Genomic DNA, 12,673 nt, shown 5'->3' on the forward strand with positions numbered 1-12,673 from the left:
GAGGTAGGGTTGGTCTTACTGTGAGATTTGTCTGCCTGCTTCTCATTTGTCTCTCACCCCAGTCTTTGTTCTTGGACTCCCTGACCCCCCCTACCTGCTTCTGTCCCTCTCATCCCCACCCCGGCCCTGCCCTGATGGAGACCCCCGGCTGGGCCACAGGAGCCTCCAGTATCCAGGGCTGGCAAAATCTCCAGGGAGAACTAACCGAAGATTAATAATTTGCCACAGCTAGAAGGGCTTTAAGATACATTATTCTTGCAGTAATAAATGACTTATTTGAGGGGGGCTAGGGCGTTTGTTGAATGATTTACTGACCTCAACTGACCTGCATATTCCCTTTCTACAGGAGGTAGAGAGGTTTGTGTGAGTGCGTCTCAACCAGGGGAGAGTCATTCATTTATTTGGCAGAGTTTTGAGTGACTTGCTATGTTCCAGGCTCAGTGAATGAACACCGCAAAGACTGGGTCCCGCGCTCATGTAGTTCTTATCCTAGAGGGGAGATAGACAACATAAAGAAGGGGATTATTTTTTTCTCTCAACAAATAGATTGTAGTAAACGGGTAAAGAAAGGTAGAATAGTGAAATAAGGTAGAGAGTCAGGGTGTGGCTTTTTTTTTTTTTTTTTAGGTAAGGCAAGTCCAGGCTTTGCTATGGACGTGACAGTTCAGTTAAGACCTGGAGGGGAGAGATGGTGAAGTCATGGGAGGAAGCAGGGAAGAGTATTTGCTCCCAGCAAAGGGATTAGAAAACAGGAACTTAGAACCACAGTCAGCCATCGTGGCTGGAACACTGAGCGAGAGGGATGGGGCTGGTGAGCTAGGAGGGACCTGTTTACACATGACACTCCTGCAGGAGCTTAGGTGTCATTCTGCTGCCAGATGACAGCATGGTCTTGCATTTTTAAAGAAGTCATTCTGGCTTTTGTGTACAAAGATTGTAGGGAAACCAAGAGTGAAAGCAGGCGGGCTTTCAGTTAGCAGGCTGTGGGAGCACCGAGAACCCATGGCCGCTTGGGCCTTGGTGGGGGGAAGTAGGTGCAGGGAAGTGGATGGGGTCAGGCTGCACTTTGGAGGTAGCAGCTGAGGGGGCAAGGGGAAGTGAGGCATTAAGGGTGACAGCCAGGTTTCTGGTTTGAGTGCTGGGCTCTATGGGGTTGCCCGTTTACTAAGATGGGAAAGAACAGTTTGGGCAGGGAAAATCAGGAGTTCCATCCTAGACCTTAGGGCCTGTTAGACATCTGTGAGATGACAGGTAAGCACTTAGCTACTGGAGTCTGGAGTTTGGAGGAGAAGCTTGGCTCTTGACATTTAGATGGTATCTGAAGGTGGGGAGGGGATGGAGAGTGTCCCCTAGGGCAGTGCGAGGCTCTACTCGGTCAGCTCAGAGGCCAGACTGGCTGAGTAAATGTGAGCATGGCAGGTGGAAGGTCACAGCCATTAGCAGGCATCGTGGAGGTCTGAAAGCCCATGTTTGGTATGTGCAATAGAATAAAGAGGAAGGAACATTCCAGAAGAGATGAGAACAAAAAAGTGAGCAGCTGGAGTTTGGGGTGCCCTTTGTATGGGGTGTAGAAATCATTCATAGTGATGCTGGGAGTTAGGGGTAAGGGGGAAGCTTGATCCAGCAGCTAGAGTTGCTGAACAATGAATGATAGGCAGTGGCAGGGAATTTTCTAGACGCAGCAATGAGTAGCTAGCTGCCAGGGCCTTTGGAGGTACAGAGATGTTTACTGCTAGGAGGGGCATCGGGCTAGAAAATGGAATTGGGGAAACTGGAGGGCCACCTTGAGGCTGCAGGGAAGCCATGTCTCCAGAGTCCAGCTGTGTCTCCGGGGGCCAACTAGGCCCCTGCTAAGAACAAGGGGCTGAGAGCTTAAGGGTGTTTGCTGATAATAGGGGAGTTTCAGGGAATTCCATGAGAGGCCTGGGAGGCAGGGTCAGACTGGGTGATGGAGGTGAACCAGGGGGGCTAGTTAGCTCGTCTAGTGCAGGTGATTGGGTTGTGATTTACAGAGGAGCCGTCAGTGTTGTCCTCAGTGGGTGGTCTAATCCTGGAGCTTAATGGCGAATGTTCTCTTGGGCCACAGCATGTGGCAGCTTGTGGCTGAAGCTTGGAGGTGGGGTCTAAGGAACCAAACCCTTCAAGGGTCTCCATTATTGGAAAGCTGTACCCACTGGTGTTAAGAAAGTATAACAGTGAAGCCATAGTTTGTCTGCCTCCGCCCCCCCAGGGATCCCTGAAGGGAGAAGAGGTTGGAGGAACACCCTTAGGAAGTATAGAAGTTGTTTGCCAAAGCAGCTCCCTGCAAGCATGGCATTTCCTTGCCAGTGTTTCCATTTATTCAGTGTTGATTTATTTCAATTCCACAATTTACTGAAGCTTTCAGGAAGATATGCCAAGTGTTTCTGTGGCTTTGTGTATTACCGGGACACTAGGGAACACGCCTTGGGGCATGGGCTCCCTCAGTCAAGCGCACTGCTCTGTTGGGGGTACTTAGCCTCTTCAGCACTGGGAACTATGTGTATTATTTTAGTTATTCTACCTTTCACTTCCTTCTCATTGTATGGGAAACAGGAAGTGATGCAGGAGTGACAGCCAAGTGTGAGCTATGCGGGGAGGAAACCCTCAACAGAAGCCTCATTGTAGCCCCAAATGCCAATTTATCATGAAGGGTCATTTCCATATGGCTGAAATAGTCACTGAGCTTCACTGTCCCAGGAACTGTGCTGGGAATGGAGTACGCAAAAATGGCCAAGAGATCATCCTGCCCTGTAAGGACCCCCTCGTCTGTTATGGAGTTTATGGTGCTAAGGGCAGTGTACACACAGCGGAGCCATTAGTGTGTCAGGAAATCAATGTAGTGGATTTCAACAGGTGTTTCTTTATTAAAATTAAAAAATTGTGGTATGGGCATGTAAAGTACAGCATAAGGAATGTAGTCAGTAACATTGTAATCATTATGTATGGTGTCAAATGGGTGATCACTTATTGGGGTGGTCACTTCATAAGGTATATAAATGCCTAATCGCTATATTGTACACCTGAAAGTAATATAATATTTTATATCAACTGTAACTGAAAAATAAATTAAAAAACCAAAAAAAAACCCCAAATTGTGATGAAATACGGATAAATAAAATTTACCATGTTTTAAAAAAATTGAGGTATGATTGACATATTAATTTCAGATCTGTAATAATGATTCAATATGTATATATATATTGTGAAGTAATCACCACAGTAACATTCGTCACCCTACATAGTTACAAAAATTTTTGTTGTTGTGGTAAGAACTTTTAAAATTTACTCAGCACTTTTCAAATATGCAACACAGTATTATTAACTATGGTCACCATACAGTGCATTACATTACATCCCCATGACTTATTTATTTTATAATTGGAGGTTTGTACCTTTTGACCTCCTTTACCCATTTCATCCACCCCCCCATCTCTGCCAACCACCAATCTGTTCTCTGTGAGCTTTTTTTTCCTTTTTGAAGATTCCACATATAAGTAAGATCATAACAGTATTTGTCTTTGTCTGACTTACTTCGCTTAGCATAATGCCCTCAAGTTCCACATACGTTGTCGCAAATGGCAAGATTTCCTTTTTTATGGCTGAATAATATTCCATTGTGTATATATATCAATACAAAAATTTACCATCTCAGTCCTTTTTAAGGGTATTATTCTGTGGCTGTCCCTTTGTGACTGGCTTATTTCACATAGTATAATATCCTCAGGATTCATCCATGTTGTAGCATGTGTCAGAATTTCCTTCCTTTTTAAGGCCGAATAATGTTTCAGTGTATGTATATATACCACACTTGGTTTATTCATTACTCCGTTGATGGACACTTGGGTTGCTTCCACCTTTTGGCTGTTGTGACTAACATATGATCATGGGCATACAATGACTGGCACTTCTTTTTAATGAAGTAGGTAGAAATTATCAGACTAGTATGGGGAAATGTGGACATAGTGTAGGCAGACTTTCTGGGTGTTAAAGGGCACTTAGTAATCTGGATTTTTATGGGAAATGTCACTTTTTTAGATGTCAGTTTTCAAAATAATGTGTACCACATCAAACATCTTTGTTGCTGAGATCTTATATGTGGGCCTCAGTGGGTGACGACAGGCAGGAGAGATTATGTGTAAGGATTTCTGATAAATGCCACATAAGTTGCCATGGATCCAAGGAAGGAGAGGTTTGCTGGAGAAAGAGGTCAGAGAGGGCCCTTTGAAAGAGCTAGAATTTGAAGCAGGGATCAATTAAATCAGATTTAAAAAAAAGGGATGTAGAAACTCGCGTTTGTTGCAGGTGGGAACGCAAAATGGTACAGTGACTTTGGAAGGCGGTTTAGGAAGCTCTCACAAAATTAAACGTTCTCTTACCATATGATTCAGCAATCACGCTCCTTGGCATTTAGCCAAAGGAGTTGAAAACTTATGTCCACACAAAAACCTGTACTTGGATGTTTATAGAAGCTTTATTTATAATTGCCAAAACTTGGAAGCAACCATGATGTCCTTAAGTTGGTGAATGGATAACTAAACTGTGGTCCATTCAGACAATGGACTATTATTCAACACAAAAGAAATAAGCTACCAAGCTATGAAAAGACATGAAGGAACCTTAAGTGCATATTATTAAGCGAAAGAAGCCAGTATGAAAAGGCTAGATACTGTGCAATTTCAACTGTATGACGATTCTGGAAAAGGCAAAACCACGGAGACAGTAAAAAGTTAAGGGGTTTAGGGGCAGGGAGAGATGAACAGGTGGAGCTCAGAGGATTTTTAGGGCGAAACTATTCTGTATGATACAGTAATGCTGGATACATGTTAACTTATACATGGATCAAAACCCATAGGTTGTTCAACACAATGAGTGAACCCTAGTGTAAACTATGAACTTTGGGTGATAATGACATGTCAACATAGGTTCATTGACTGTAACAGATGTACCACTCTGGGGGGATTTTGATAATGGCTGAGGTTGTGTGACAGTGTGGGGCAGGGGTGATTGCGAACTCTGTACTTTCTGCTCAGTTTTGCTGTGAACCTGAAACTTTGTAAAAAATAAAGTCTATTAAAACTTTTTTTAAATGATGAAGGCCTATCAGGTCGGAGGAATGGAGGTAGCAGTGCCAGTGTGTGTTCAGGGCTTAAGTGGGCAACCGTCTGGTTGTGAGAAAGGGTTCCTGTTGGGACAGTGGGATATGTGACTGGAAAAGCTACTGCAAATATGCAGACACGACGGTGGTGCGTGTACCAAGGTATGGCTTTGCAGGCTTCATGAGATGACATATCTCCTAAATTAACCTAACTTCCCAGATGTTTATGTCCCATGGACTGATAAACTTTAAGCATCACAATAACTGACTAAATTATATCAGTTCTTTAGCCTTGAGAAGGTATCCTTTTAATTAAGACAATATGAATTACATATTCACATGCATGTGATTAAAGCTTCTGGAGCAATTCTTTGACCCAAGTAAAGTACTTTCTGTGCTTTGTGGTTCCCTAATTCCAGTGAATGACATCAAAGGCTTGCTTTGTTAGGCAGTCATATTCCTTACTCAGGAGGGGTATCTTGAGCTTGGAAGCAAGAGCTATCAGGTATGATTAAACAATGTTTAAATAAAAAAAATTATTACAGTAAAAGACACATTGCCAATTATCCCCCTAAAAATACCCCCCTCCCACTTCAAACACAGTTACCCCATCATTCTCGCCACTTTCTGAAGCAGTTTGGAAGTCCTCTTTCGTGAGTGTCTTTAGTTATGTTGTTGTGGCTGCCTCAATGTCCTGAATCGTTTTTACTTTGGAGAAGAGCCAGAAGTCACATGGTGCCAGATCCAGTGCATAAGATGGATGATGACACACTATAATGTTTTTATTGGACAGAAATTGCCATATATCAAAAGTGATGTGTGACACAGAACATTGTCATGATGAGGGGGTGATTTAGGGCACACTTTAAAACACACCTTCTCTCAATCATAACTCACACCCGACTGACTGCACTGAACAAGTTGAAACTTGTCACACACTGTTACTAAGGTTCAACGGGCCACTTCCCATATTGAAGATCCCTGCCTTTCCATTGGATGACGCTTGGCAGCAGCCTTCACCGTATTTGTTGATCACAACGGAAAGGCTCCATGTCACACATCGCTTCTGGCATACAGCAATTTCTGTCAAACAAAAACATTACGGTGTGTCCTCATCCACCTTATTCACCGGATCTGGCACCATGCGACTTCCCCAAAGTCAAAATGACCATGAAAGGTAAACGTTTTGAGTCAGGACATTGAGGCAGTCACGGCAGCGCAAGTAAAGACGTTCACGAAAGAGGACTTCCAGACCTGCTTCAGAAAGTGGCAAGAATGATGGGATAAGTTTGTTTGAAGCGAGGGGGAGTATTTTGAAGAGGATTAATGGTAATGTGTCATTTACTGTAATGCATTTTTTTAAATTAAATTTTAGCATTCACCGTATTTTTCGATCACATCTCATGTCATCCTTTACAGGGGATGAGGTTAGATAGTCTGGAAGAAAGCGTTTGATTGGAACAGGTGCTGTTGAGCACATCTTCAGAGGACCACAAGCCTGTAGGCACTGAGAGGCTCAGAAGGGGTCTTGGCAGGGACTGAGTCCTTTACAGAGCGGTGGCCCCGTGGGCGGTGCTGACTAGGTTAGGATGTCAACTGCTGGTTTTAAGATTTCTTTCTTACTAGTTCCAACCAATGGTGCTTTAATCCCCTCACAGCCATGTACGTTGGGCAGCAGAAATAGTGTCTTATCCATGATTCCTCGTTTTGTTCTCACGGTTACTGTGTGTGTGTGTGTGTTTAAGAAGGCAATTAGGACAGTTATCCATGCACAAATAGTTGTAGATTCTTAGTGTTGGTCGTAGTGTGGGAAAAGTATTGGGAAGACGTGTGGTGATAAGACAATGGGCACTATGAAGATGGAAAAGGCATGGCTTAGCTGGTGGAAGAAAAGGGAGACAGGTAGGCCAGGGATGAACCAGAGATTGCTGCAGTGCTCACAGCCTGGGAGGACACACGTGGACCCCAGAGCAGAAGGAGTGGAGGGGGCTGGGGAACATTGGGGAAGGAGGATGACACAGCCTGCCCTGCTGCTTGGCTTATTTTGATGAGGAAAAAACAGGTAGTAGATGGAGGGGGAAGGGATGAGGAAATATTTTGACCCAATTTTAGGAATGGAGAAAAGTTGCAGAGGATTGAGGAAAGAAGATTCTAGCTTCAGAGTTGCCTCTGCATTTAATTTGCTTTTTGACATAGCTCGTCTGCAGTGTGGGTGTTCTTATCTTGTACTGGATGAATCCCAGTGACCAGGCACGGAGACAACCAGACACTATCTTTGGTCATGGAGTGTCCAAGTTTTTTTGTGAGTAGTCATTGCCCTGAAGGAATTATGCTCCATGGTGAAGCAAGAGGGACCTGTGTATTAAGTGTTGTGGAAGAAGAGGGGAAGGAGACTACAACACCATTGAGAGAAGGATCCCTGAGAAGGATCCCTGGGGGCAGCTGGGTTGAGGGAGGGTTCCTTCGGCAGTAGTCTGGAATTGTTGAGGAACCCTTCAGGGATAAATTGCAATTGTCTCAGTTGTCCGTCCATGTCTAATTCCTTACTTAGGTGGTGACAGATAATTTAGGCTCTTGTGAAAGGAGGCTTGCCATCAGGTGGAAATGAAAACCTTTGCTGGTACCCATAGGGCTCAGCTTTTAAAGTTTTAGGCAGTGAAGGAAATTGGGAGGGTCTGTAAGTCAACAAAAGAAATTTGCTGAATTGAGTAATCTCGTCTGTCAAAGTTATTAGAGGCTTTCTCATGGGATCCAAATGTGATTACTTAAGAGCTCTGTTGTGGTAATGGGTGGTACCCCAAAAATAAGACCTTACCGGAAAATAAGCCCTAGCATGATTTTTTGGGATGACATCCCCTGAATGTAAGCCCTAATGTGTTTTGGAACAAACCTTAATATAAGACCCGGTCTTATTTTCGGGGAAGCACTGTATTTGTCTGGTGGGACTTTGCAGTGTTCAAAGCAACCCCAGTCATCCTCTCAGCAGCCTTGGGAGGTATTTGCTGGATGCCAATACTCAGAAGTAAGGCTAGTTCAAGGTCATACAACCAGAAAGTGGCAAAGTCTTAAACTCTAATGCAGGAGGATTTCCACCTGAAACACATTAAGCAGTATTTATTTTACTCATTAAACTTAAATATTTTGATAAAATGTACATAACGTAAAATTTACCATCTTAACCATTTTAAAGGGTACAGTTCAGTAGTGTTAAGTATTTGCACATTGTTGTGCAACCAAACTCCAGAATTCTTTTCATCTTGCTTTAATGTTTCATTAAACAGAAACTCCTCACTTATTTCCCTCCCAGCCTCTGGTAACCACCCTTTCTACGAAGGTTGGACAATTAAATTCAAGAACTTTCCACCGTGTGAATGAATGGTGGAAAGTTCGTGAACTTAATTGTCCATCCTTTTGTCTCTCTGAATTTGACCACTCTAAGTACCTCATGCAATTGGGATCATACATTATTTGTCCTTTTGTTACTGCACCATTTCACATTCCCACCAGCATTGTGCAAGGGTTCCAGTTTCTCCATATCTATCCAACACTTTTGGATGGTAGCCATTTAAATATGTGTGAGATGGTATTTCACTGTGGTTTTGATTTGCATTTCCCTAAAGATTGGTGATATTGAGCATGTTTTCCTGTGCAAGCAGAATTTTAAAGAGGGCCTTTAAAGTTCAGTATCGTCATCTGGGTTAGTTCCAGTGCTAATTTCCTGAGCGTTTTATTCAGAGAATAACCGTAGAATAAATGGCCCAGCACATTTCAAACCTGTTTAATGGTAAAGCTCACAGATTTATACTTTTGCTTTGGAAGGAAATTGAGACCTAGGATATTAAGTGACTGCCAAAGGGTCATCGAGGTGCAACATCTGGAGCTTGTAGAAATGAAGGGGGAATGGTTGAGGCCCTGAAAACTCTGGGGTCCTCAGTACCATTTCTGGGGCTGGAATCCAGTCTTCTGGCTCGTGGAATCCAGTCTTCTGGCTCGTGGACCAGGGTTCTTGAGAGGTGCCAAGCTTACCAGGGTTAGCGAAATCTGGAGTTCAGTTTCTCTTACAGCTTCCTTAACAATTTATTCATGCTCACTTATTCAACAAATGATTGAGTAACTGCTCTGTACCTGTACTGTGCTAGGGATAAAGCAGTAAACAAGAGACATGTAATCTCTGCTTTCACCGGTTATTGTCTGGCTTCAGAAATTTCCTTACGCTGTCGAAATCAGTAAAACGATGTGTGTATTAATAATCATTTAAATAGTATCCATTTATGAGTATAATGGATAATGACAGTTTATTTGAATGGGGTTTTTCTTGGAGTTCTCTATAAAGTTATAGTTTTTCCTTTCACAATTAATAACTAATTAGTAGAGATAATTTGAGATTATGTGAATATCCTTTTTCACATCAAACTTTCACTCACTGGTATTCACTTCCATTGATAATTTTCTAACTCCGTTGTTCCTTAAATGTTTATTTGCATTCTAGAATGGAAGTGCTTTCCTTCCCCTCCCCCTGCATTTATGTATAAGTAAGGATTCATGGATTCTTGTTATTTAATGGGTTATGATTCATTGCCATTTATTTATTGTCGACAAAATAATTCTCCAGGTAGTCCACCACAAGAGGGTTTATTCGGGACAGAAAAAGAAACAAAACCATCACAGCAGAGTGAAGATGCACACCTCCAGCTGCGCACCTCTGGCCGGCCGCCCACATCCCAAACAGTGGCCTTTGCCAAAGATGGCCCCCCTTTTTAAATAAATCCCTCTTCCGGAAGTTGGATATATAAAGTTTTAACAGGAAGTCAGGACTAGAGAGTAACAGGGAGCCCAGCTCCACCCATAGACCTCCCAGTTCTATGGTTAGTCATCTTAAGATGCCAGTTCACTTTTATTATTATATTGATGCTCAGAGTATCCCAGACTTGTCTAGTGAGAGCCCTTCAGACTGGCTTCTCTGTCCTTTGGACATACCCTCGTGATTTCTTGAGTGTTTCCTTATTTTAAGATGCTTCAGGCCCATTTTGTACTTTCTCTGCCTGTTTTGTGTTGGTCTCATCCCTAGTGATGCCATTGCTAAGAATGCTTGGGTCACTACTCACCCGGGCCACTACTACTTGGGGCAAGTGCTCACAGACATTTTCCCTTAGGATTCAGTGTTGTGGCTGTACCGGCCCTTGTGGTCCTTAAGAATACAAGCCACATGTCAGCTATGATTAATAGGGAACTTGGAGAAAAGACAAAGTTTATGATTCACAGGTCCTGGAGGGTACATGGCATGCCTGGGGCCCCACAGGGAGGTCCTGGGGAGCTGGAGGAGAGATTGAGAAGTGTGAGGACATGCACCTGGGGTTCTGCCCTTCTGAGGTTGAGGGTGGGGTGCCTACGATTTTGCAGCTTCACTCTTCATGGTGTATTTAAAACCTAACAGTAGGAATTAAAGTGCAGGAAGGGAAAAGCAAGTGGTCAAATGGTTAGTTATCTAGGTCAAACAGTTTTCTGGAAAAGAAAAAGGGAATTTCGTAGATGGGTGGCCTGGCTTTATCTAGTCCTGTAGCCTGCTATGTGTTTGAGTTGAATGTCTTTGAAGTGGATACCTCCGCAATCAAAAGCTTAATGTCAGGCACTTACATGACAATAAAAATACTAATTGTCAGGTGTTGATACTACTATACTGCCTCAACCTTGGAGTAGTCATTTCTTCAAAGAGCCCTGGCTCCTTTACGGAAGACAAGTAGTAAACCAACATCTGGGCTCTGGAGTGTTCTTTGATAATGCTGTGTCATTGTTTTCAGGCCCTCCCAGCGGACAGGAGAGAGATGAGAGGGGGGAGAGAGAGAGAGAGAGAGAGAGAGAGAGAGAGAGAGAGAGAGAGAGAGAGAGAGAGAGAGAGAACATTATCTAAAAGTTTAATTTTTCCCATATCTGTATAATTAAAATGTAGACTTTATTTTTTCTCTTAATTTTTAATAGGTGGCTAAATCCCTTGTTTAAAATTGGTCACAAACGGAGATTAGAAGAAGATGATATGTATTCAGTGCTTCCTGGAGATCGCTCAAAGCATCTTGGAGAAGAGTTGCAAGGGTAAGCAACAGGCAGGAAGGAGGAGGGTAAGAAAGCAAGACCTTTTAAGTGTGTGGCTAATGGTTTGGCCTTCTTTTGGGCCCTTCTGGAGCCTACTTCCCCTAACATTGCACATTCACCTCCCCTCGTTAGCCCACTTTGACAGCTGGGGGAAAAACCTGTGTTTCCCGTGCATTTGTGAGCGTGGAAGGAGCTCACTGCAATGGCCCTGGACGCTGAGATCTGTCCCAGGAGGAGAAATTACTGGAGGGTTGTCATACTCCTGTCTGCCTTCTTGGGCTGCCCACGGTGCTGTAAATCCAGCAGAGCTTGGCAGTAACTTGTTTCCTGAGATGGGGATTCTTTCCTTCCAGGCCTGTTTTTCAGATATTGCACCACACATCTTGCAGGAGCCCTGCAAACAATTAGCCAGCATTTATGGGACGGCCATGAAATGCCCTGTAATAAACACTTATGTTTCACTTTGCCAGCTCACCCGGGTTGCCCTATGGCAGGGCGTGCTTTTCTTCACTGTGCTTTGTTTCTCATTGCAGGTACTGGGATAAAGAAGTTTTGAGAGCTGAGAAAAACTCACAGAAGCCTTCTTTAACAAAAGCAATCATAAAGTGTTACTGGAAACCCTATGTAGTTCTGGGAATTTTTACGTTGATTGAGGTAAAAGCTTTTTTTTTTTTTTTTTTTTTTAAATTAGTTTCAAGTGTACAAAACAATGTACTAGACATTTACACCCCTATAAAGTGATAACCCTCATTCCCCAATCTACTACCCCTCTGGCATCGTATATAGCTATTACAATTCCATTGACTCTATTGCCTATGCTGTACTCCACATCCTGTGACCTATCTATCTATCTATCTATCTATCTATCTATCTATCTATCTATCTATCTATCTATCTACACACACACACACACACACACACACACACACACACACACACACACATATATATATAATATTATAGTTGACATTCAATATTGTTCAGCTTCACGTGTAAAGCACAGTGGTCAGTCATCTATTACCGTCCATGAAATGGTCTTCCTAATAAGACAAGTGCCCATCTGATTCCCTACAAAATCTTTACAACATTATTGATTATAGTAACCATCAGTTTTTTCTCTGTATCTCTGAGACTATTTCTGTTTAGTTTGGTTGCTTACTCTGTTCTTTAGATTCCAGATATAAGTGAGATCATATGGTATTTGTTTTTCTCCGTCTGACTTATTTCACTTCGCATAACATTCTCGAGGTCCATCCATATCATTGCAAATGGTAGGATTTCATTCTTCTTTATGGCCGAGTAATAGTCCATTGTATAAATGTACCACAGTTTCTTAATCCAGTTGTCTACTGATGGGCATTTCGATCATTTCCATGTTTTGGCTATTGTGAATAGCACTGCAATAAACATAGGGGTGTATATATTTTTTCGAATTAGCATTTTGGATTTTTCTGGATAGGTACCTAAGAG

At 42.8% G+C, this 12,673-nt stretch overlaps 1 protein-coding gene across 3 annotated transcripts in view; it reads left to right on the forward strand.

Moving 5' to 3' along the window:
• The window catches only part of ABCC4 (ATP binding cassette subfamily C member 4 (PEL blood group)), a 246,122-nt gene that overhangs the window by 33,834 nt on the left and 199,615 nt on the right, over positions 1–12,673 (forward strand). For all 3 annotated transcript variants that reach the window (XM_019737179.3, XM_074329431.2, XM_074329430.2), the window contains 2 exons: positions 11,093–11,203; positions 11,737–11,857. In XM_019737179.3, coding sequence (XP_019592738.3) covers positions 11,093–11,203; positions 11,737–11,857 — 232 coding nt within the window. The remainder of the gene's footprint in view (positions 1–11,092; positions 11,204–11,736; positions 11,858–12,673) is intronic.

Source organism: Rhinolophus sinicus, chromosome 16 (genome assembly GCF_057876585.1).
Source record: "Rhinolophus sinicus isolate RSI-liver-muscle chromosome 16, RSI-T2T, whole genome shotgun sequence".
NCBI lineage: Eukaryota > Metazoa > Chordata > Mammalia > Chiroptera > Rhinolophidae > Rhinolophus > Rhinolophus sinicus.